The sequence below is a fragment of the Phaethon lepturus genome, unplaced genomic scaffold (assembly GCF_000687285.1).
Source record: "Phaethon lepturus isolate BGI_N335 unplaced genomic scaffold, ASM68728v1 scaffold8475, whole genome shotgun sequence".
Classification (NCBI taxonomy): Eukaryota; Metazoa; Chordata; class Aves; order Phaethontiformes; family Phaethontidae; genus Phaethon; species Phaethon lepturus.
Window position 1 is genome coordinate 26,902 of NW_010539810.1, and position 23,964 is coordinate 50,865.

At 35.6% G+C, this 23,964-nt stretch overlaps 1 protein-coding gene across 1 annotated transcript in view; it reads right to left on the minus strand.

Moving 5' to 3' along the window:
* Positions 1 to 23,964, minus strand: part of SLIT2 (slit homolog 2 (Drosophila)) — a gene marked incomplete at both ends in the record, with an annotated part of 61,512 nt that overhangs the window by 25,033 nt on the left and 12,515 nt on the right. Inside the window, 11 exons of the mRNA XM_010287224.1 lie at positions 27 to 151; positions 5,352 to 5,515; positions 8,031 to 8,102; positions 9,459 to 9,530; positions 9,762 to 9,833; positions 12,272 to 12,340; positions 15,325 to 15,457; positions 16,290 to 16,456; positions 17,591 to 17,734; positions 19,196 to 19,339; positions 22,247 to 22,321. Of these exons, the coding sequence (XP_010285526.1) occupies positions 27 to 151; positions 5,352 to 5,515; positions 8,031 to 8,102; positions 9,459 to 9,530; positions 9,762 to 9,833; positions 12,272 to 12,340; positions 15,325 to 15,457; positions 16,290 to 16,456; positions 17,591 to 17,734; positions 19,196 to 19,339; positions 22,247 to 22,321 (1,237 nt within the window). The remainder of the gene's footprint in view (positions 1 to 26; positions 152 to 5,351; positions 5,516 to 8,030; positions 8,103 to 9,458; positions 9,531 to 9,761; positions 9,834 to 12,271; positions 12,341 to 15,324; positions 15,458 to 16,289; positions 16,457 to 17,590; positions 17,735 to 19,195; positions 19,340 to 22,246; positions 22,322 to 23,964) is intronic.

Below are 23,964 nucleotides of genomic sequence, written 5' to 3' on the forward strand. Positions count from 1 at the left end.
CTTTCTCCTCTTCATTCAGTACCTACCTTGAAACCATATGGGCAAGTACACCTATAGAAGTCAACTGGATCATTGTTGCAAGTTCCGTCATTTTTACATGGATTTGACAAGCAGGGGTTACACTTAGCAAGAATACTAACATCCACAGGCCCTTAAAAATACAAATTGCAAAGTCAGAAACAAACAACTATTAATTTATATTTGACAGTATATATCTGCCATGTTGCTTTAATTTTAAAATAAAATTTGTATTTTAGACATTGTGGTGTTTCTATATGAATGGAATTCTGGACTGTCCTTAATTCTTTTGACATGACAAAAAAAAATTTTGGTGTTGTATTTTTGGTTTAATTATCACTTAAAAAAAAAAAAAAAAGAAGCTGACACCAAAGTCATTCCCATATCCCCATTCTCTGAAATCTGGACGGTTCTGATCCATGATAAACCTTCCCTTTATATTAACATAATGAAGAATACAATTTCAGCTTCTGCCTCTTCAGGGGGTAAAAACTGCCTATGAGAAAAAGGGCTATCACAGTTTGCAATCCCACTCTTGATGGTGTTACTGAGAACACTGTTTTTAATGCATTTTATTTTTCATCTCCAAGATCCCAAAGATGGCAAAATAAACCAATAAAATTACCTGTAAATTGGCTGAACATCTGTGAACTGTAATGGAAATTGCATTGTCCAAACTATCTCATCATAAATAGCTCCATGTTGTGCTTTGCTGCCTTATGGAGTCAGCCACAGTCCTGTGCATTACTGCATTAGCTGAGCCCACAAATAATGCAAACTGTAGCATGAATCTATGATCAAATGAGGACTGCAATCCATGCTTGCAGACTAGTTTCTTACATTAATGATTATAATGACAGAATTCAAAAATGAATATTGACAAAATCTTAAGTTCCAGAAGCCAAACTTAGAGCTGTGGCCTACATAAATCTTTTCCCTATTATATAAATATTTTTTAGATATTTATTTATTTTTCTGTTGTTTTAAAATTTTAATACAGACTTTTCATGGTGAAATTTCAAGTTAAGAACAGTGATTTTTTTTTTTTTTATTTGAGTGACCAAAGCAATCATTGGTTATTTGTTAAAAATTAGAAATGACCTCTGTATAAATAATGGTTCATTTTCATACACTTTCTGATAGACAAAATATTGATTCCTGTAAGAGAAAATGGGTGACTTGGCCAAATGCTTATTAAGAGAACGAACATACATTCTCTACTATCTCAGGCTCTATTGCCTGATAACATTACTGCCTCCAGCTTGATTTCAGATTACACCTATGAAAAAAACCTTTAGTTATCCACAGGTGATTTTTACATTTTAAGGCATAACCAGTGATTTCTTCTAACTAGACATAAAACCCAAACTCCTGAGACCTACTAGTGGAACCGCGTGATTGCTTCATAACAAGTTTTACCCAAAATGAGCCAGACTGCAAAGTTTTCCGAGCTAACAGGGCACTTTTACTGAGATCTGGGTGGTGTTTGGGTTTTTTTTAAACTTAAGATTTTCTTAACATTCTTTACTTATTTTCCTCTGCAAAATTAATCTCAGATAAATCATTGTAAAGGAGCTGGCATGGAAGGAAGCCATGTGATTATAAGGATTCAGTAGGGGGTGTTAGAAGGGAGAGGTTGGTATTTTTTGTTTTTATTTTTTCTAAATCTGCAGTTGCTGGTATCCTTCTGTGTCACAGCTTGCAAGCAAATCCAAAGAGATGAACATGGTAACCTGTGATAAGATGCTCACTGCCAAAGCCACAATCTGGATGGATCATTGGCTATTCTTGTCTTTGTTACCTTATTTTGAAAGAGAAATCTATACCCGATTAAAGTTTCTGTTAGACCAGCAAACAGCAGAGGTAGAATTAACATCTAGAAAGTACTGCCTGTGTATTCTAGACTATTGCTGATTATTGCTAGAGTACATTAAGAGGTTCTATGAAAAAAGTAAGGTGCAGAGGCACATACTTAAAAAAAATTTCTAACACTCTGCTGCAGTCTGGAAGTCTACATTTCCTTGTCTCGACTGTTTATTCTGAACATCATACACTCTTTTCTACTTCTCATGCAAAAAAATGCTAATTATTTGGCATGAATTAAAAAAAAATCAGTAACTAAGGTTCTTTTCCCAAACAGATTAGCAATCTAAATTTCACTTCCAAAACAGAAACAGAAAATGGGAACCTAAGTCTCAACAAGACAGTAAACAACACTGTATCTGTGTGCTGTAAGCATTTATTTCAAACTATTATGTATATAGTATCCAACAAAAATTGACATTTTGATTTGTCGTTCTTTGATTCTAAGATCAAAAAATAGAAATATTTCAGATATTTTTACTGAAGTCTAATGGAAAGGCAATTCTGGAACCTATTTTCATTTGCACTATACTGTTCCTTTTCTCTTTCTGCTTGCATGTGTTAAAAGACTTGTATATGAAAAAGAATTGGATTCATAAGCTATTGTTTAGTTTTTCTTATTGCAGATATATATCCCTGAATAAGCCCTAACTGGAAAAAATCTTTAAAAGAAAAGAAAAAATAAGAAGCACTCTTTCATAAACAGTGGAAAACTAACGTGTTTTATTGACAGACATGTAGCTATCTAACGTTTTTGAAGAAAAACATGACACAAACCCTCTCAAAACCAGCTTCTAGAGAAACCTGTTGCAAGAAAAACTTTGAGCTCTGACATTTCATGACTCCTATTCTGTCTTGCATACAGCCTCAAAATCAGTATCTACACTGATTCACATATACTACAGCTGCTAATGAAATCCCCGATTTTAGTACAATGCAGTAGAAACAATCATGTCAGATAATTTTCAGACCTCAAATCCAGGCTTTTAAAATAACAGAACTGTTCATACAATATGTTCAATATGTTAAATGATATGCCATGAAAAGTCATCCGTAAATTCATCAAAGGGGAGAACAAACAGAAAACATGCGTGTCTTAGGAAAGAAGTCTCCTTGAGGTACACAAAAGGAAGGTCAGAAGGTCCATTCTTAAGCAGATCACCCATCCCAGATCTACTTATAACCTTACCTGGTATCAGAAAACCACAAGGCCCTGGAATCTCTAGAAGCAGGGCATGGATAGTAAAGAGGTAAAAGTAAAAGATTGAGAATCTGTTAGAGGCCACATAAAAAAAAGAAAAAAAACACCCATAAACGTAGAAAAGCAACTGAAAGAAGAAAATACTAAGGAATGATTCCTGGAGTAGAAGAATTCATAAAATTAGAGCAAGGTACAGCGATTTAATGGAGTTTTACAACTGAGATGAGACTTCATTTTAAAATGCTCATTTTCACTGGGAATTATTAATTATGTAAGTAAGATTCAAGCACCCATTTCACTTTCAATTGAATCCAGAGATACTGATAAGAGGGAATTACACACTACTATTTTTTTTCTGTAAATATATACACAATAGCAGACCACCAACAGATACTCCAAAAACAGTCCTCTAACTCAGAGCCTAAAAGTTTGGTTCTAATGGGAATATAGCATCTTCCTAATTTTTATTCAGCAGTTCATTTTTAAGCAAAAGATAAAATTACTTATCTTTGAGTAACAGACACATAATGTCTTACAGGGCCATCATGTCATTGAAAAGCTGCTGATTTGCAATCTGTAATTATGAGCATCTTCATAGGACAGTGGCAGGAAAATTATTTTCTCTCAAAGGTATCCATAATACCAGATCTCCACTCTTGGAAGAGAAACAAATACAGTTCTTATCCTGCATAATAATATAAAGGATATTTTCTCATGGGCAAGAGGGAGTAAGATATACTTTCTGGATTGTCTGACAGAAACATAACAATGATTGTGGGCAGGGATGATACAGTTTTTAAAACTTACAGAGCTTGAAAATAACAAAACCAGTCTTTCATGTCCCTGCAAATATTCTTTTGGTTATATCCCTGCAACAGTCTGTATTAAGAGCATATCTGCAATGATGTTCAGCAGATGATTGTACAGAAAACCATCAGATTGGCCAGTAAATGCCTTATCTAAAATCAGACTAAGGGACTTCGCAACAGATGAGCGTCATATGCAGGGAACACTGGCATGACCTCAGAGATGTACCATTGAAAAACTGCAAGAAGGATCTGGAGGGAGAGACAATTCACTGGCATCACAAGCAACAAAATGGGTTCCAGTGTTTTTTGTTTACAAAAAAGTTTTTTGACAGAAAGCCTAAGGAGAGAAGACTAAATAGGATGAACATACAGTAAAGAATGACTTTGCATGAGACAAACTCCAACAAAGTCCCGTTGCTTTTTAAAGGAAGAAATTAAAAAGGGATTAAGCTCACCTTTGAAGAAACACTGACAGATGAATAAATCAAAATAGCTTGAAGATTATGTAGGCTGTGAGAATAAGTTACTTCTACAAGACTTAAGATCATATTTATCTAATGCCTCAGAAATAACTATAAGCTTAGTAATGGCTTACAAATATAAGCACACATAAATTTTATTGGGTTCTTTTCCTTCCCATTGAGGATTTCAATGTTGCTAAATCAGGACCATGAAAAATGAAGCTACAGCATAAGTCTTCTGTGTTTCCACAGAAATATTTAAGAAGGGAGAAATAGATGGAATAGAGGAAAATTAAACAAAGTTGTTCCCTCTCACATGAGTAAAAAAGGTACTTTCCTAACCAAAAAATAGTAAGCTTCAGAAAAAGAACCTAGGAGTTAACAGACAATAATATAAGTTGTAATATAAATGCCAGCAACATTGGTACCAACATGGAGATAAATACACTTAGTTCAAATCCTGAGAAGCCTTCCTCTATAACAAGATTTTAGAATGAGACCTCTGCAGAGGTAATCACATCCCTTTATCTACGGTTTTGGCGTTATTTGGGAATCATTCTGGACGTATTGATGCAATTACATACCACTGAGATAATGCAGACTGCAAAGATTATGGATGTACTTTCAGTTTTTTCTTTAAACAGTCTGAAGGAAAAGCATATTCTTTGGCTAAGGGAAGTGTAGATGTTTAAATTGTAGTTCATGACTGAGACAGTACCAAGTACCTATGTGCATCCATGTACTGAGGAATACTGTACTGCAAGTCCAAAGACTTTTTTTCTCCACCTACTGTTTGAAAAGAAATAGGCATTAAGGTCTTTACAATAAATACAGTTCCTGCATGGAACCAATGGCTACATCCCTAAGTAAGAGGAAGAATGATGACAAGGCTGAGTGAAGATGCTATAATAAATGTATTTAGAGCACACAGGATTCCCACATCTCAACTATTTGTAAAACTTGAAAATTGACATTTCAAAGAGAAGAAAACAACAGTACCTTGGCAAGTAAATTTTTTAGAAGGAGTTGTGAGAAGAAGTTTATCTGCCATTTCTCCGGGACCAGCACAACGTGCAATACCAGGTTCTTTGTATTCTGATTTTACCCAGTCAGATAGCCACTGCATGTTACAATCACAATAAAGAGGATTTGCTCCAATAGCCCTGTGGAAAACAGACGAACAAAAAGGGAATAAAGTTTTAACTGGTTGCTTTTAAAAAGAGAACCCAGAAAACAGGTTGGTAAAAAACCTTTCAAAACACAAACCTGCCCTCCCTCCACCAAATTGACGGTAAAAGCATGAAGTGTCTAGATTTGTATCCTAAATCGAAAGTAACAGTTTTAGCAGTAAACTTGGTCCTGCATTACGTGTGAACTTTGGTGAGCTAATACTAACTAGCTCTGTTTCAACATTGGTATGTAATGGCCAAGATCAGCTGCATCAGCAAATGAAACTGATACTGGGAAATTAAGTTAGCAAGAATAAAGTATTTCTTCCGAAGCAGCCAAGGCAACCCCACAGAGTTCTACCTTGCTATTTTTCCTTTCCAGTTTATGGCTCCCAGGCTGGTACAAACCATCTGTTTCTAAGCTTCCAAATTTGATTTAATTATTTCCTCTTTGGATTGCTCCCACTGAACTCACAGCTATGCGCAGAATTCTGTAAAAGGTCTCTGCTGCATAAGTAAATAAAACTGCATTATCCTAGCTTTGTGGTAGTTACATAAGAATTGCCCTGTTATGAAATCAAATCCATTTTTTTAAATCCATCTGATTTTTTAAAATTAAAAAAAAAATTTAGCTAGAGATTTTCAGAATTAATTTCTGTAAAGGCTTTTTAAGCATCTATTTTCTCTGCTAGAAACTACAAATACTCTTAAAACTCTGAGAACAAGCTCAAAGAACAATGATATGTTGTGTAGTTGATACGTTGAGTAGTATTATATTATAGATTTATATTCCTTTTAAGACAGACAATAATCACAGAACTTTCAACAGACAATCTTGACATCTGCGCACACTGTCAAATGGCAGTATTTGAACATCCTCCTTCTCCAGATGTTTCAGTACTTGTTTTCAGGTTGTTCCACAACTTTGGATCAGTGGGTCTTCTAAAGATACATGAAAATCTTTGGCAGGCAAAGGCAGTAGAAGCTACCACTGAGGAAACATTCTCTTCTCCCACACTGAACAGGAAGCCCTCTCAATTATCGCTACACACTTCCAGCTGAACACAAGAAATTATAAATACTTGTTCAGTCGGGCTTAAGTCAGAGCAGTAACAAAAATCAGCCTTAGTGATAGGGAACTTCCCATGCCAGGAGAAACACCTAAAATTTGTCCACTCCATATTTGCAAGAGTGATTGTCAGCCTGAACTGAGATAACACAACTGCTCTGTTAGAATCAGAATGTCAGCAAGGATAACTGGTAGCCGTTAAGAAAAAAATAACAGCAACAACAATCAAATCTATGTAAGTTTTACTGATATTTCATGCAGATAAGATAGTTTAATAGTAGCATTTGAATGAATTATCAGTGCCTTAAAGCTTAATCAGTATCATCACATTTCTGAGAAATGGCAAATTAAACGTAAATGTCCAATACTGAACTAGAAACAGATAATTATGTTTTTGACAACTGCAGCTGTTCAGAAACATAAAACCCAGATATATCTAAAGGCACTAGTCAACTTATTCCTCAATTGCAAGCAAAGATTTAATAACTATCCATAAACACAACAAGGTTTACTGATAGGTAACTTGTTCTAATCTAGGTTCCCACTGAAAATTAAAAACAGGAAAAGTATCGCCTCAAATTATGTTCTGAAATCAGATGCCATGTATTTAATGTCAACTTAACAGACACCGACACAATCACAGAACAATTTAGGGCACTCTGGAGGTCATCTAGTCTCACCTCCTGCACAAGGCAGGGCTCACTTCAAAGTCAAAGCAAGGTTGCTCAGGGCTGTGTCCTGCTGAGCTCTGAAAATCTCAAGGGATTGACATTCTTCTGCTTCTTTGGGCAACCTGTTCCAAAGCTGAACCACCCTCAGAGTGGAGATTTTTTTATTACGTTCAATCGAATTTCCCTTGTTGCAGCTTGTGACGGTTGACTCTCCTTCTTCGCTGTGAACCTCTGAGTAAAATCTGTCTCCATCATTGCTGTAATCCCCTTACAGGCTTAAAGACTGTTAGGACCCTCCATGGCATCTCCTTCTCCAGGCTAAGTAAGCCCAATTGCTTTAGCCTGTTCTCACAGCTCCCCACTGTCCAGCCACCTCCCCACTTTGCTTGCCCCTAAGCTGGATTTGCTCTGGTTCAGACACATCTGCTTTGTACTGGAGAAAGGGAACACACGTTCCAGACGTGGCTTTAGGAGGGCCAAGCAGAAGAGAGCGACCGCTATCCTCAATCACCTGGCTGCTCGCTTTCTCATTCAGCCCGGAGGGTCCTCAGCCGCCTCTGCCATAAGGGCACACGGCAGACACCTTCAGTTGCCGCCCACCAGGAGGCCCAGGATTTTTCTGCTGAGCTGCTACCTCTCTGGCCTGTCCACAGCCGGTACTGATGCACGAGCTGGTTCCAGAGCAGGCCTTTGCATTTTGTCTTTGTTCAACTCTGTAAGATTTGCTAAATGTAATATAAAAAAATACAGTGATCATCTGAATACTCACAGGTGTGATAATGCTGAAAGATCATTAAAAGCCCCTTCAGGAACAACAGAAATATCATTTCCATGTAAAGACCTTAAAAAGAGAATTAACAGAATAACATATATGCATAAAAATCAGCAGCTTAACTTTGCAAATTTCATCTTCTGTAACCAGTTTCCATCTTTTCACATTTTTTCTTCCAGTTCCTCAGTGTTTCCAGCTGTTTTGTGGGGGTTTTTTAAGCTCTGACAGCCTACTCAGAATTGAATTTTTTCATCCTAAATTTTCATGAGAAATGCTAATAATGTGGTTCTTTTACAATGGAAACAATAAAGGCAGGTAAAAGTAGGCACACTTCTGCAAAGTAGATTGGATTTCGGGATAGCAGAAGACTTATTATTTCTGACTTTTTCATCAGTTCCCTGAAATTCCCATTAATTATGTTCATAGGTTTTTTAAATCTTTCATGGATTCATGGAAAATACAGGCAGTGACTGTTCATTAATATAAGTATTAAGGTTGTTGCCCTATTTTGATAGTAAAGTTAAAGAACTAAAGACCTTATTAAGCATCAATACCAGGAGTAGTGTTATCTCTCCTGTAGCAATCCTCCACAAAAATATGTCTCATCTTCTATAAATTTATTCAGTTACATGTATAGCTAACACATATAGAATTACAGTTCTTGAACTTATCTGTATTTATATAAATTATTTGAAGTTATGTAAGTACACTTAAATAATGCCATGCTTGGGACTTTTAATCCAACTAAGCTATTAAATAGTTATGAAATACCCAAATGGAGGGAAAAATTACAAGTTCTGCTGGGGACTTTTGGTTGTTTTTTCTTTCTTAATGACAAACTGAAGCTGTAAACTAGACTGACTGTTCTTTATTTTCCTTTGTACCTTTTTGTGCCCTTTCAACCATGTTTTTCCTAGTGGTAAAATGGAAAGATTTCTTGGAACCAAAAAAGTAATTTTATTGATTTTCAATAGTTAACCATGATGTAATGGTTATGTAATGGTAAATATTCCCATAGTAAATGAAACAATAAAGAAAGAAATTTATTGTTGTAATAGAAATATTCAAAGCTCAATGGCAAAACCCCTTCATATATACTGAGGAATTTATGCATATGGCATTTTGGTAAGACTTTAATGCTTATAACGAGGAAGAACATAACACAAAAAAGAAACACAGGCAAGATTAAAAAGTAGAAAAGAAAAAAGTGTACGTCTGTATATACAATATTGTCCAGGATCATATAATTTCTTGCGCAGCATTTTGAGAGTATACTTCCCCAGAATGAAGTTATTTAGATTTTTAAGGCTATGTAATTATCACTACATGATCATTTTAAAATCTAGTAACTTTCTACAGATTTGCTATCTGCTGTATACAATAAAAATTCCAGAAAATAGCCATGGCTAAAAAAGTAATACTTACAACAACCTAAGTGATTTCAACCCATCAAAAGTCCGTGCAGGGATACACCTCAGGCGGTTGTAACTAAGAATTCTGAAAATATATAAAATACTCTCAGCAAGTATATCAGACATTCAGTAAACAATGCAGAGCATGACCAACACCAGCTTTTGCACACATAGCTAGTTAGGAAACAAGTTATTTTACAGCCTCCACAACAAGCAAGCTTTAATATCAACTAAATGCCCTTTCTTTCCAAGACAAAAAACCCCAACAAACACTGTAATTGCTTCCAAAGAGTCACTGTTACATGTTTAAACTTACAAGGTGAGCAGCTGAGTCATGTTGCTGAAGCTCTGATTAGAAAGAGTGCTGATTCTGTTGTTACTTAAATCTCTATAAAAAATAAATTCAGAAATTCAGACCTTAAAATGACTGCCCCAGTCCTGAAACACTGTAAGTTAAACTGACAGACACATTATTTTTATTAGTAGAAGTAGTATCATCATTGGTATCAATATTTAAAGCAGCACATATTTTTATTTTCACATGCCATATACAAGCCCAGCAAGTGTTTAGCTTGATCAATGGAAAGCATTTTCATTTCAACACAGATGAAAAAGCAGCACAATGCATTCTTATACAACAGCAATGTCCATCATGCTACCGAGTTAATAATGCAGTCCTACATGAACCCAAGTATAGAAATGAAAGTGATGTTTTAAAGTAGAAGTCATTCTAGTCATGTCCCTAATGACACCTGAGTAAATATCATCTACTTAACACTTACATACTGAAGACATCAAAGCCCACAGCTATCATTACAAAGAATGCTATCTGAGATTTATAGAGGAAGCCTTAACATCTTTCTTCTTGTTCAATATTCTAATGAATAAAATCTTAAGCTTAAGTATGATGGAAGCTGGAGTGGTGTGCTGGTAGCTTCAAAGATGGTAGCTTCAAAGAAGCTTTGAAGAAGCTGTATTAAATGTGGATACTGCTTGTTCTTTATTCTCGTATTGTGCTTTAGTTTTCATTTTATGTTGGCTATTTCACTATTGTTTACTGTATTCTGTGGTGAAATACAGCATTTGTTTCTGAGGGGACCTTGGTATTTTAACTTGAGTACTGTTGAATAGCTATGCAATACACATTTCTCTGCTTGAAATTTCATTAAAGCATGTAAGACAACTGACTCATAATAATAAATGTATTAGGAAGGTATAATAGAGCAATCTATTCAAAAGCGAAAGAAAAAGTTAGAAATAAACATTTTTCCTTGTTAATCTGGAACTCAGGAGACTCCTATGTAATTCCTTGTTTGGCCACAAAAGAACTATGCATAGTGTTTCAGTTTTCCAAACACAGCTGAGGAACATTCTGAACCTCCTAACAGGAGTATGAGGATACATTTAGAAGAGCTTACAATAATGTGCCTCACAGGTCTGATAAATAGAGGCTGTTAATACTCATCTTATTTGCATTTTATTTACTTTTCATCTATAATTTATTGTATTTCATTTGTCTGCTAAATTGTTTGTGTGTATTTTCTGATTAGGAAGTAAAGTTACATGATTTCTGGCTGTGTTTGTCAAAAATAGACTATGAATACCTAATCTCTGTGATTGGAAGCCTTGTCACTATGCCTCTAATTAACCTAATCTCAAGAGATATATCCAGTCTCCACTGATACCTTTATTGCACACAATCCAATCTATGCTTGCTTCTTCTAGTCCAATCTATACTTGTTGTGGAACAACCTGAAAAAATACCAAGGTTGCTTCTTGTACTGAGGTTCCAAAGTTTATATTTTCTGTGTGCTGCAAGTTAGATTTTGTATAACCTCCCTAAACAATCCACAAAGATTTCCTACAGGTTGTACACTGTATACATCTGAGAATATTGCAATGTTTTTTTTTCCTGATGTTATTTGAAAGTACAAAAAGTTTTGGAAACACATTTTTTTCTAGATTTGTGACCGTGACCACTTTTGTCTAGCATGAGGTAAATAAAGGAAATCAAGTTTTGGTTTTGAATGCCAAACCATTTTCCATTTTTTCAGCAAAGCTCTAAACCCAGTCAAAAAGAAATTTAAGGGATTTTGTTACTCCCCTCCACTTTTTATTCTGATTATAATGAAACCACAAACTGCTTTCAGAATGTTACACAGTCCAACCTCAGCTGGTATAAATTTTTATAGTCCTAACAGAGCCCACAGAATTACAGTCGTTTACATCAAGTCTTCCTGATTCTCTCACTGTACTCTTACAAGGTATAAAAATCATATTCGAATCATTTATGAAGTAGAGGTAATAAATTTTAGAGCAGCTAATGATTTGCCTCAAATCACAGAGTGAGTCAGCAACAGAGCTGGGAGCAAGGCATTCTAGACCAGCTCTCTTCTTGAGTCATTAAACCGTATGTTGTGGGAGAAAAAAAAGGGGTTACACCCAAGTGCTACAACAGCTGTACGTGTTATTCCTATATGAAGCATACCATGGAGTGAAGCGTATCACAGAATGTTTCTTTTGTAAGGTCTTATGTCTCTTTTCAGGTTAACTATAATTTCTGCTTATTTACTGTGTGATGCAATCACTGGAATGAAATACCCTTGTTTATAAAATGTGACCAAGTATTTTGTATATAGGATGTGACAAGTAGAATAAAATATTCCGTGTTATAAAATGTCATTGGGTGTTATAGTTGCTAAAAGATGTGATACATTTTACAGGTTTTTTTCTTATAACTAAACTCAGGTATAATGGAGTAGCGTTTTTTGTTTTGGCTTGGTTTTTTTTCATTCCAGTAGAGAATGTTAGTCCAAAACTACTTACATAAGTGTTAAATGCTTGTAGTTGGAAAGCTCTTTTGGAACAAGGGTAAACTGATTTCCATCCAAATAACTAAAATAGAAAAATAAAACACGGACCATTATTTTTTCATTAAAACAGTAGCATCTTCATCCACTAATCTTAGAATCTAACAGTAAAGTTAATAACAAATGAATGCATATTATTTCTGTTTTGTAAGAAACTTTGCCTTCAAATTTTGGGTTTTAGAGACACAACTGAGGAACTGTAGCCTAAGATCTAAATGCTGTTATATCAGATATTATGAATATTATGAAGTAACAGTAATAGCAACCAACTCCTACACAGTACTTTCTATTATTTCTTAAAGACTTCTCAAAATGAGGTCTTCATCACGTCCTTTTCACACACACCTAGGTGAAAAGTAAATCTGACCTCTGCAAGTCACATGAAGTGCGGATTTTGAGCTACCCTAAATAGAAACAGACCCTGACACTGCAGAGGTAGACCTTTACAACAGAAACAGCAAGGGCTGGTCCCAGCTCCAACTTGCAGTTCAGGTGACCTTCCCTAATTTCTCCCTGTATATTTTATGATATATCAGGCATGACATACTACAGGCCTGTTCCTATGGAGTATGTTAGGGACTAAACACAGTAATCAATTACCCTTCACTAGAAAAGTTAGATTTTTTTTTTGTGTCTTTGTATGTTTACTGTTCCTGTATTATATTACTTACTCTTCTTTCATGCTCCTACTTCTCAATAACACACTTGTTCATCCTTAGACAGGTACAGAGCCATCAAACTGTATCAGCACCTGAGTTACAGGCAGAGGAAGGAAACAAGCCTGGCCTAAACAGCTTCCAGCGTGCAGCCAGTCATTACAGAGTGCAAGTGGAGAGGCCTTCACGTAACCCGAGCAATTAGTTTAGAGATGATAAGAAGTGCTGAATTTACCCGATTCTCTGAAATGGAGCAGACAGTGGCTGGAAGATTAAAGACCTTTAGTTTCTCAACTGGGGCAAATGGCTTGCTGATGGTGGTATTATGGTGATAGTACTTGTGTCTCCTGGAACCCAAGTAAAAACTACACCCTCATTCTCCCTATACAAAGAAGATATTTTAGCCATCCATGCAGAAGATATTCTAGCTTGGGACCCACTTGAGTTAAAGCAGCCTCTGATAGAGACCTTCTTAGATTAATTTTGAGTTTAATGTCTTTAAGTATGCTGCAGCATACTTGGAAACTTTTGACTAAATGGATGGGCTGAAACATAGTTAAACTTAATGAAATAACTATCTACATCTAATCAAATAGCTTTTTCTTTCTTTTTTCTTTTTCTCCCTTGGACCATGCCTTCCTTAGTGCTGCTTGCCATAATACTATGTTAATGGTATTACATAAATGGTGATGATTGGAGCATGGGCTCGTATACTTAATTATTAAAAAATAAACCAACAACATTTAAACTTTTTGAAGGAGTAAGTATTCTGAGAAAATTCCTTTATCAACAGATAAATTAGGATATATTGCTTTAGCTTCATTAGAACTGAAGTACTACAAGTATCCACTTCGCTGATAAAAATTCCTCCTTGTTCAAATGAAGCAACTATTAAGATATTTTATAAAACACATGAGGAGTACATCTTGGAAGGGTTATGCATGCTAATGAACAAGAAGAATCAATCAGTATGCAACTGCTAACAGGAACCGCCTCCATTATCCTTTTGAAAAACATGTTAAGTTGCATGCTTAGACACTAATTAAAGCATACAAAATTGTTTACAAATGAGTTTTCAGTCACAGCCAGAGTTCCACTTGCAATTCCAAAAGTATCTCTCTTTAGCTGCTTAATTTTTACATTGCATTGATGGCCTTACGTTGTCAAATTGTATTTATTAGGCCAGACTATATTTAAGTCATCTTCTGTTAGAGAAAAAAACCCCACACCACCAAAACCTAATGAACTAAGTTATAGGTTTATATAGCTGTGTGCTAATTTGTGTTCTTAATAATTTCTCTTCATTAATGACTAAAGCCTTCTGGATGCTATTAAGCACCAAACTAGTGATGAACATTTCAGAATCTTCTGTATAGTACCCAATGGTAAAACAATAAAACTGCTTTAATGACTTAAAATACAGAGTTATGATGTCTTCTGAAAAAGCACTACATTAATCAGTCATTATGCAGCATTAGTAATTTAATATTAAATACTTGCCATACGTAACACAAAACCAATTTTTTTTCTTGTCAGTAATTTCTGTTTCTTCCATTCTTGTGACCTATCTGATCAAGATTCAAAACAGATGAATAACCCTGTTTTTAGGTTTATATTTTCCCTTTCATAATGCATAAAAATTGACTCATTAGTCTTATGAGTAGCTTATTCAGTTATTATTTTCAAACAATACATGAGATAGCAAGATCTTTTTTATATCAATGTTACTGTCCATCTGTATATTCAAATTATATCTTTTCATAAAATGTAATCTTAACCATTTTTCTCAAATAAAAATGTATCAAGAGTTTAATAAAATATCCCAGATTGTATAAGACTGCCTATTATGAAAAGTAAGACTTTCTATTAAAACCAGTCTTTTTGAAATATCACAAAACCATGTTTAATATGCAAATATGCAAACACATTAATATAGTTTTCTTTTTGTTTTTCAATGTAATTGAAATTCTTTATTCCTTCCTAAACAGTGACCATAGATTAATTAGATTCACTGTTGCCCATAATTAAACTCATTCTAATATGATATCCATGTTCACCTACACTATGGTTCAGTGTTGGGGATACAAATTCTGAGAGTGATTACCATTTTACATACATACATTATTAAAGCTTTTCAGTAACAGATAGTTTTTAGAGTGTTTGGGACTTACAGAGTACTGCATCCAAACTTAACCTCAAATTTCTCAAGATACTGTGCAAGTCTTTATATCTGCAAAGCAGTACATTAATAAATTTCAACTGATCTACTGAATCCAATTCTTAATATTCTTCTCTCCTCATTCTTGAACCTGACATTGATTTTCATAAAAGGGAAAAAAAGTGTGCCACTTACAGTTCAGTTACATCTTTTGGGATGCCTTTAGGCAAAGCTTTTAGGCCTTTGTTGCTGCAGCGAACTACTGTGTCTAGACAAGTACATTCTGCAGGGCAGCGGGACAGTGGAGAGCAGCTATTATCATCATTTCCTGGTTAATAAAAACAAACAGATGCTAAGCTTGCTATAGAAATGTCACTTCAGTATTAGCAACAATATCCCCCCTGGAATTCCGATAAGCAAACATGTTATGTCTACATGATGATATCGCTGGGTAGGAAAATCACCTCTGTAAACCATCACTCCAAGAATTTACATTTCAAATGATGCTTTATTTAGTACAATGCTGGTTTACTAGGTAAAAATGCTATTATATGGGAAAAAAGATCATTAAAGAAGTAACAAAACCTAAAATGAGAGACAATAAAGCAAAATATATGTTGATTCTCAAAATTAACAAATAATTAAAAATTAACAGAGTCTCTTTAAAGAAAAGTTAGAGCCTTGAAAGTGAACAAACCAATAATGAATAAATGGAAGTTGTGTGAGAGCTGCAAGATAGCAGGCACCTTTTTTTTAAACGTTGAGGGGAATTCTGACATTCAGGAAGTCACAAACTAAGCCAAATGGGATGTTATTTGATCAAGTAACCTGAAAGAGGGCTTGATTCAAGCATCAGTAATTGAAAATATTCTCATCTGAACTACAACGTTTGATCAATTTATTTCATTTTTGTATTATCTCTAAATTATGATTTAGGGTACTGAACATAGGTAAGAAAAATTTTTGAAAGCATATATAAAATAACCGTGTGCTTGCTGATCATCCAAAAATGGGTGGGAGGTTTTTAAACTGAAGTAGAAACTGAACGTGAAGCGCAAATGAATTTATTTAAAGCATAAGACTTTGGGATCCATGGGAATCATGCAGCTATACGTATGAAAGCTGAAATTACAAAAAAGTTCAAATATTAATTTTCTTACCATCATCGCATGTAAAATCCTGAATTGCCACATCCTGGATGGGAATCTCTTTGAGGAAGTAGGGTTTTTGGCAGCGAGGGTTCCCCGTAACAATGCGTTTCTTCCTTAGCCAGTCTCCAAGCCACGCGAGATGGCAGTTGCAGTTGAAGGGGTTGGCCAGGAGGTTTCTGAGAACCACAGGAAAGTTTACTTCGGATGACACCATTTTTTCATCCTAAGTATTCTACTTCTATTTTCAAAAAGCTAAGCTTAAATACCATTCTTCAAACAATACTATGTACAAATCATAGGTGAAAGCTGTAATTTGGGCTCTGTGTGGTGAATCTTGATATAACTCATTCAGAAATAATTTAAAACTGTCAAAGACCTGACTTCTTGTCAAGCCACTCTGTACTGATAATACAACAGTTTTATATAGAGATGAAGGCTGATTACTTTACGTTATTAGCTTTAACCTGACAAAAGCTGTTCCATTAATTTGTCATCTCAAGATTTCCATCTTTTATTTGCTCCAGAGAATATGTTTCCTATCTGAAATGACAGCTAAGTTGATTACATGCCAGTTATAAAAATGAATTTACTTCTAGAAGTCTCAGTACTTTTGTCATCTCCTCACTTCAGCACAAACCTATCGACAACTCCATTATTTATAAACATGCCATCCTTAATGCGCACAAATTACTCACTTGGTGCAAAGTGTCACTTTTTATGTAAAAAGGGAATTAAGTACTTTCCTGAATGATGCTACCTACAAAACCCATTTCTTCAGTAAACAGAGCGGCAGCTTTGCTCACCGTTTTCCCGTCCCTTAAACTACATCACGTTTAAATAAAAAAAGGGATACTTCTTTTTCTAGAAAATGACACAGAAGCTTCATTATTAAACATGTATGAATTAAGATCCTCAGCAGGCTGAGGAAACTTAAGATAATAATTGGACTGTACAGTGCAGAAAGACAGACAACATGGTGATTTGACCAGCTGCGATTGTGCGATGCCTACCCAAAATGTGGCTTTCTACCCTGGCTGAGATCATCAGGCTACTGCAAGGGGGGTGAGCAGGACCTTCTCAGGCACTTCTGGAAACAAGTCTAAGGCTGCATCAAAGCGCACCATGAAAATATACTCTTCAAGTGTCCAAGACCCTCCAGAAAATAAACTTTCTCAAAAATCCCTCTATAAAACCTTTTTTCCCTTAACTTTACCTGACGTTGTGAAATTGTACAGGAAACCATTAACAGACATGTCCTGAAAACATTAGAGGTTTAAATTTGGGTAAGGTGAAACACAAACGTGACTTACAACGTGGAGAGCGAATGCAGCGTATCGAAGGAGCCAGGGGCCACGGTGGTGATCTGGTTGTCATACAGCGAGAGAAGGCGGACTGAGCTCAGGCCCGTGAAGCTGTCGTTTCCCACACAGCTCACACGGTTGCTCCTCAGCATCCTGAGAAAGGAAGGATCAGCATTTCTTAGCTTAGCCCAAGCAGGGTCTGGAGCTGAAGTGGTGGCCCGAGCAGGGGCCAAGAGGTATGACTCCAAAGAGTCCGCCACTCGTGGAGGAACCACAGCGCAGTGACCCTTGTGCCACCTGTCCCCTCACTGAAGGGACTGAGAGCGGTGTGTGTGGAGGGGACTGGAAACCAGAAAGGTGGGTGGGTAGGTTTCACAGAGGCAAGAGGTGTTTGCCTTAAGCTTTTGTGGTTGTTTTCTTTTTCAATAGCAGAATTGATAATTATGAGTCTGTTCATTGACAATAAATTAAATTGATTGAAATTCCCCAAATCAGAGATACCCAGCAGCCTCCTTTTCATGTTTCTAAGCCTAATGACTCCAGAACTGCTATTCACAAGGAACAGAAGGTTGTACTGACTGACCTTCTCCTGAGGCCCCTTTGACCTGAATTTTCTTAGGATAAATTCTAGAAACCACTTCTACTACATTCTCAAGCATTTCAATTAAATGGAATCAGGCTACCCTGAGTCCTCCTCAGCATGACTCTAAGATTTGGTAAAAAGTTAGGAATGCTAAGCAAGCAACACCTATTCTAAAATCTCTCATATTTCTGTAAAACATACAAGCTTTGAAGTTTGCTGTTCTCCGATCTGTCCATCAATAAATGAATATTTTTTCCACAGGCTCTTGTCTAAGAATAGCTGCTTCTAACAATTTTAGCAGCTTTAAATGCAAAGTTAGAAATGATAGGCCTGATTTGTTAAAAATACCTAATGTCTATGGAGACCTGAAGTCCCAAAGACCATTTAATCTTGGCTCTGCTGTGCTGATCAGAAGGACGGGCTCTCTGAAAGAAGGCCAAGAAACTGTAGATTGTATAAACATCTTTTTTTCAGTGCAAAGAGCTAAACTGCCTTCATGGAAAGCATGAAATTAGTTCAAGCTATAGTGCTTTTACTCCTCCCTTCACTGTTGAAATGACATTAAAATTACTTAGGAGGGAATCATTTCCCACATTTCAATATCCACCAGAATAATTTTTTCCTCTAGTAAAATTCCCGGTAATGGTTGAGCTGAACTGAATCAGACTCTATTATGTAAAATGTATAATGCCCGTGCAAAATTCTGTTACTTTAAAGCAGATGATTATTCCCATTTCCGTTTCTGTAGCTGGATGTTTACCCATTCTCAACTGCTTCATCATTTTAGAGGACTCATAATTTCTGTAGTCAAGTAACCACAATGAAGAATTTCAGATACATTATATCCATAAGTAATAATTAATTAATACAACTTACGATAACTTTTTGTAAAATAGGAACAAAAACTAAGATATGCTTGAATATTCCATAGCTAATCCTCCAAAATAATTTTTTTTAGGACAGACAGAATATTACTTCAAAATATACCTGGCAGGAAGGAAGAATAAAAATACCCAGATAATTACACTTACAGTGTTTTGAGACTTTCTAGTCCTTTGAACATTTTGTGTCGAACACTTTCCAAGCGGTTGCTAGTGAGCAATAGTTCATTCACACCAGAGGCCCCATCAAATGCTCCTTCTTCGATATCGGTAATCTTGTTATTGCTCAGGTTTCTATTACACATTAACAGAAACAGAGAAAAACATATTTTCTTTTTTGAATACCCTAAATTAACTGTTAAGTGCTGCAGACTGCACAGATTTCAAGGTACTGAGCTATCGTGTAAAAGCAACAAATATACTGTTCAACTTCAAACTAATAAAAGCAAAATTCAATGCCCTGCTAACTAAAGAAGTAAAGATTTTTAAAGCGATCTTTGGAATATGTTTTTGAATAATGGCAATGACCCAGTCCATGCTGCTGCCACAATGATCATCTTTTCATAATATTGAATCTTGGCCGTGACTGTATATATTTTTCATGTCTCCTGTCCTTCTAGCATTATTAGATGAATTAATAACAAAATGATACTGTATGAATATCAGCACAAATAACCACTCTGACTTCTCTATTTCATCGTGGTAGACACAAATATAACTAAACAGTATAAACAGCAACATATGTAAATGAAATGTGTGAATGTAAACAGTAAATGAAATGTTAATCATTTATGACATTAGTTAAAAAAAGAGGGTTTATAACAAGATTCATTTATCTGCAATTCACATGCAAAGCAGATCAAAATGTGGGAAAATGACCTAAAATACTGCTAAAATATCTAGTGTTTATAGTTTTTATTTAAAATATGGAAGTTACATCCCAAATGGGCAGTATCTTTACTGTATATACGAAAGTATACATACTCAACAACACACAGCTTAAAGATTTTTCATTTTATTCTTGCCTCCTTGTGTTTTGTTTGTTTAATATAAATATTTATACATAATACAGAAGTACATATCTACACACTAAAGAGTGTTCTGAGAAAGATACTATTTGTTAGAACAAAAATTCATCACTTGCCAGAATGAACTGGTGCCCTTATCTAAGACATAGAAAACAAGGAGTTGTAGCTTAATCTTGAGTGCTGACTCCTCATCTCTAGCCTAGCTGTAATTTAACATGCACCCTGCCTGTGATGAAGGATACAATCATCACTTTCCTTTAGTTTCACAGTGGAGCTGTTCCGTGTTCCGCAAGGTGCTGCACAAGACTGGAAGCAAGAAACTCATTGTTTCTCATCTCAGCTGGCTTATCCATGTCAAGCCCTTAGTTTCCAAATATCTATTTGTTCCTGGTGTAACATGGATACTACTTCACCCACTTCACAGGGATATCTAAGGATTAATGTTGCATAGCTAACCAATGATGCAGTGCGCACACGTGCTTTATAACCGATGAACCATCAAATCAATTAGACATTTAGGCCCCAATTTTTCAATGTCCCATGTGCAGAAAGACCTCTGCACCTATCTGAACCTCCAGAAGAAATATGAGCTCCACGAAAATACAGAATTCATTCATATTGGTGTCTCTGTAACATCACTACCTCCCTGCTTTCCAGTCACGCTTAACCAGCCACTGTATTATTCTCTAAATTGATAACTATATTAGGAAGTTAGGGAGCAGTATTATTAAAACTGTTAACTTTTAATTAATATTATCTCAATTTTTTTCATCTTCAATTATTCCGATTTCAAAGCTTTTGGGAGTTCCAGCAGACAGCTAGACTAAGACTGATTAATATTGTTGCTTTTTTTCCTTTCGTCTTGAATACCTCCTCAGCTAAAAAGCAGCAAACTAGCTTTATTTGACATGAAATGTTTACTAAACTATCTTTATAGCCTGAAAATAAGTAATTACTGACAATATATTGCCTTTTCCCTGTTTTTCTTAAATATGAAGAACTGATATATGTGTGTGCATGTGTATGTATTCCACATCAAGTATTTTATTTATTTTAAAGGCACTCTATATGTGTAAAAAGTGCTAATCTGCCATCCTTGAGGAATGAAGAAAACTGGGTATCTACTGTGTAACACCAGCACACTTGCTGTGCCAGACATTCCTACATTCTTTTTTTAAGTATCTCAGCCCAATCCAAAGTGGCAAGGTGTACTCAAGCAGATAGGTCAAAAGCAAAGTTGTTTTTTATATTTTTGATTTTAACGTTTAATGTACTAAAAACTTAAAAAATCAGTAATAAGTGTTTAACTAATTGTGATCATGACAGCTGCCAGCAAGGATGTGGATAAAGGCTAACGATAGTTTAAGTAATACTATTGCTCCCCTTGAGATTTTGGTCACTACTAATGTAGAGTGACCTTTTACAAATGGTAGTAACTTGGTGACTACGTTCAAAAAGCACTGTATCATTTTCATTAATCTGATCTATTTTTACTTGCATTTCTCTTCACTTGCTATTTATGTTTGGATTTAACCCTGAAAAGATTGAGCACAGAGTCACTAAGTCTAACTAAATGATCTACCTTCAAATATATCTTTTATATAAGCAAACAAAAAGCTTCTCATAGATTTATTTTTAATAACATCTGCAACTGGTAAGATTATAAACTCTTCTTAGAACATAAACTGTGAACATGGACTTAACATGGATGAGCTACCAAACCATTTTTTTCTTAGCCATTTAATTTCGATATTTCCCTCATATAATGACAGTTTAATGAAGCACAGAATCAAAGGCATGTCTTGAATGTGCTGAAAGAGGCAAAATTGCCTGGTTAGGGAGTAGTACAGGAAGTTACAAAAGATTACTGGAACCTTTTTTGAGCAGCTTATACTGTGAGCTCCCTGCTGTGGCTGCATAAAAGACCAGCTGGATGGACACTGCAGTGAAGGTGCTGGAGCTACACACCATGAGAAGCTGTTACTGGCAGTGCCTAGTCCCATAGGGAAGAGCTGCCAGCTCCGATCTACCTCAGTGATTAGTTTAAACCCATTCTTGATTTTTGCTTAAAATATATTGATTCTTTTATAGATAAGAACCAAGGAAGGTGGAGAAACACAGCAAGGAACTAAAGTGCTACCTGAACAGACACGGTCGCCGAAGTTGCACTTACATTTTACGCAGCTGAGGAAGTTTCTTAAAGATTCCAGTAGCTTCCAGGACTGAAAATTCGTTGTTATTTAGTCGCCTACAAGAAATGGCATCGATTTCAGAAAAAATATTCAGGCATTGGTACAGAATGCTCAACACTAACTGAGCTTTTCAGTCAGGTTTAACTGAATAGCTGGTATTTAACTGGTAGCTGAAGAACAATTCCATATATACTGACATGTCTAATTCTGATAATTCCTGTGAATGAACATTCTCATTAGTTAAACTTAGGCATACATAAGACATACAGAATCAAAACCAGATCACAAAACATCATACAACTAAAACTGCAGAGAAGGGTAAGAAGATATTTTTAATTTTTCTTTTAGGGGAAGAAAAACAAAAATGTAACTAAGGAAGGATTCCATGGCAACTTATAAATAAAAATCTTTAAGAAGTATATAAGAACCACTGAAGATTAGTTTACTGTTCTTTAAAGGAGATCAGGTGGGGTCTGTCAGACATCTGGAGGTGCTCACAGAACACTACTTACAAGAATTAAATAATTACTTTATGCTCAATGCTTCCTTTGAATAGGGACTGAGGGACTGAAACGCACTGCATAGGTCTTCCCAAGAATTTAAAAACACTTCTTTTACCATGGTTTGTCTTTAGATCACTACACCTAACATACATACATTGCACAAGGAAGCATTAAATGCTGCTTTGTAACACTTCAAGAAGGTATACAGTGAGTAACAAGTACTATCTGGATACTGATCTTTCCTGTCCAGGTATCAAGGCTGTTCCCGCACAGTATGCCTTTAGCAGCTGCTTGGGTAGGGGACCGTCTATATTTCAAAAAATACCTGCACTGAGCCAGCATTTCCCATACTCTCTCTTGAAAAGAAAATAGAAATTATGAGTCTTGAAGTCTTTAAATATTTTAATGGAGTCATCTTATTAAGGAAGAGAGTCGGTCCAGCTTTTATTTAGAGATCTTAAATAGGAAGGAAAAGAGATGACTGCCAATAGCACCATGAAATGAAATTCAGCATAATTCCAAACACAGAATGCTTTTCAGAATTGCCTTATTGCAAGACAAGATTAAAAAGCCTCTAGAAAATAAAAGCAAGCTGCTCATTCATCCTTCCTTCCTGCTCATTCCCAATCATAGCCAGAGGGGAAATGAAGGTTGTAAATCTGAAGGTATGGCTGTACAATAGTTTCAGCACTGAACCAAACTGAGGGAAGACAGGAAGAGTTTTTTTAATATACATGGAACATTTGTATACCACACTGAAGTCCAAGGAACATGAATTTCAAAAGATGTTACCACCTCTGAAAATCAGCTGCATGACTTAATGCGATTTTTAGTGGGACCCTATCAAATGAATTTTTGCACAGAGTCAATAAACATAGTTACATCATAATTGTAAGCAGCCTTTTTTTTCCTATCCATCAACAATGGAAGCACCAAGCAATCTATAAATGCTGGCATTTTCAAGTACTTTTCAAGTGCTATATCATCTAGTAAAATGCCTTGATTGTGAAAATGTTTATTGATTCTAATAATTCTTCCTTGCTCTGCTCTACTGCAAACTTTCTTAACCCCACTGAAAAAGGCAAACAATTTGTTCCTTCCCTCTTTGCAACAATCCTTCACATATTAAAAATAACTTTACTTTGTCCCTCAAGTTTCCTTCACACAAATGCATTCATCTTTTCAGTTTTTCCTCA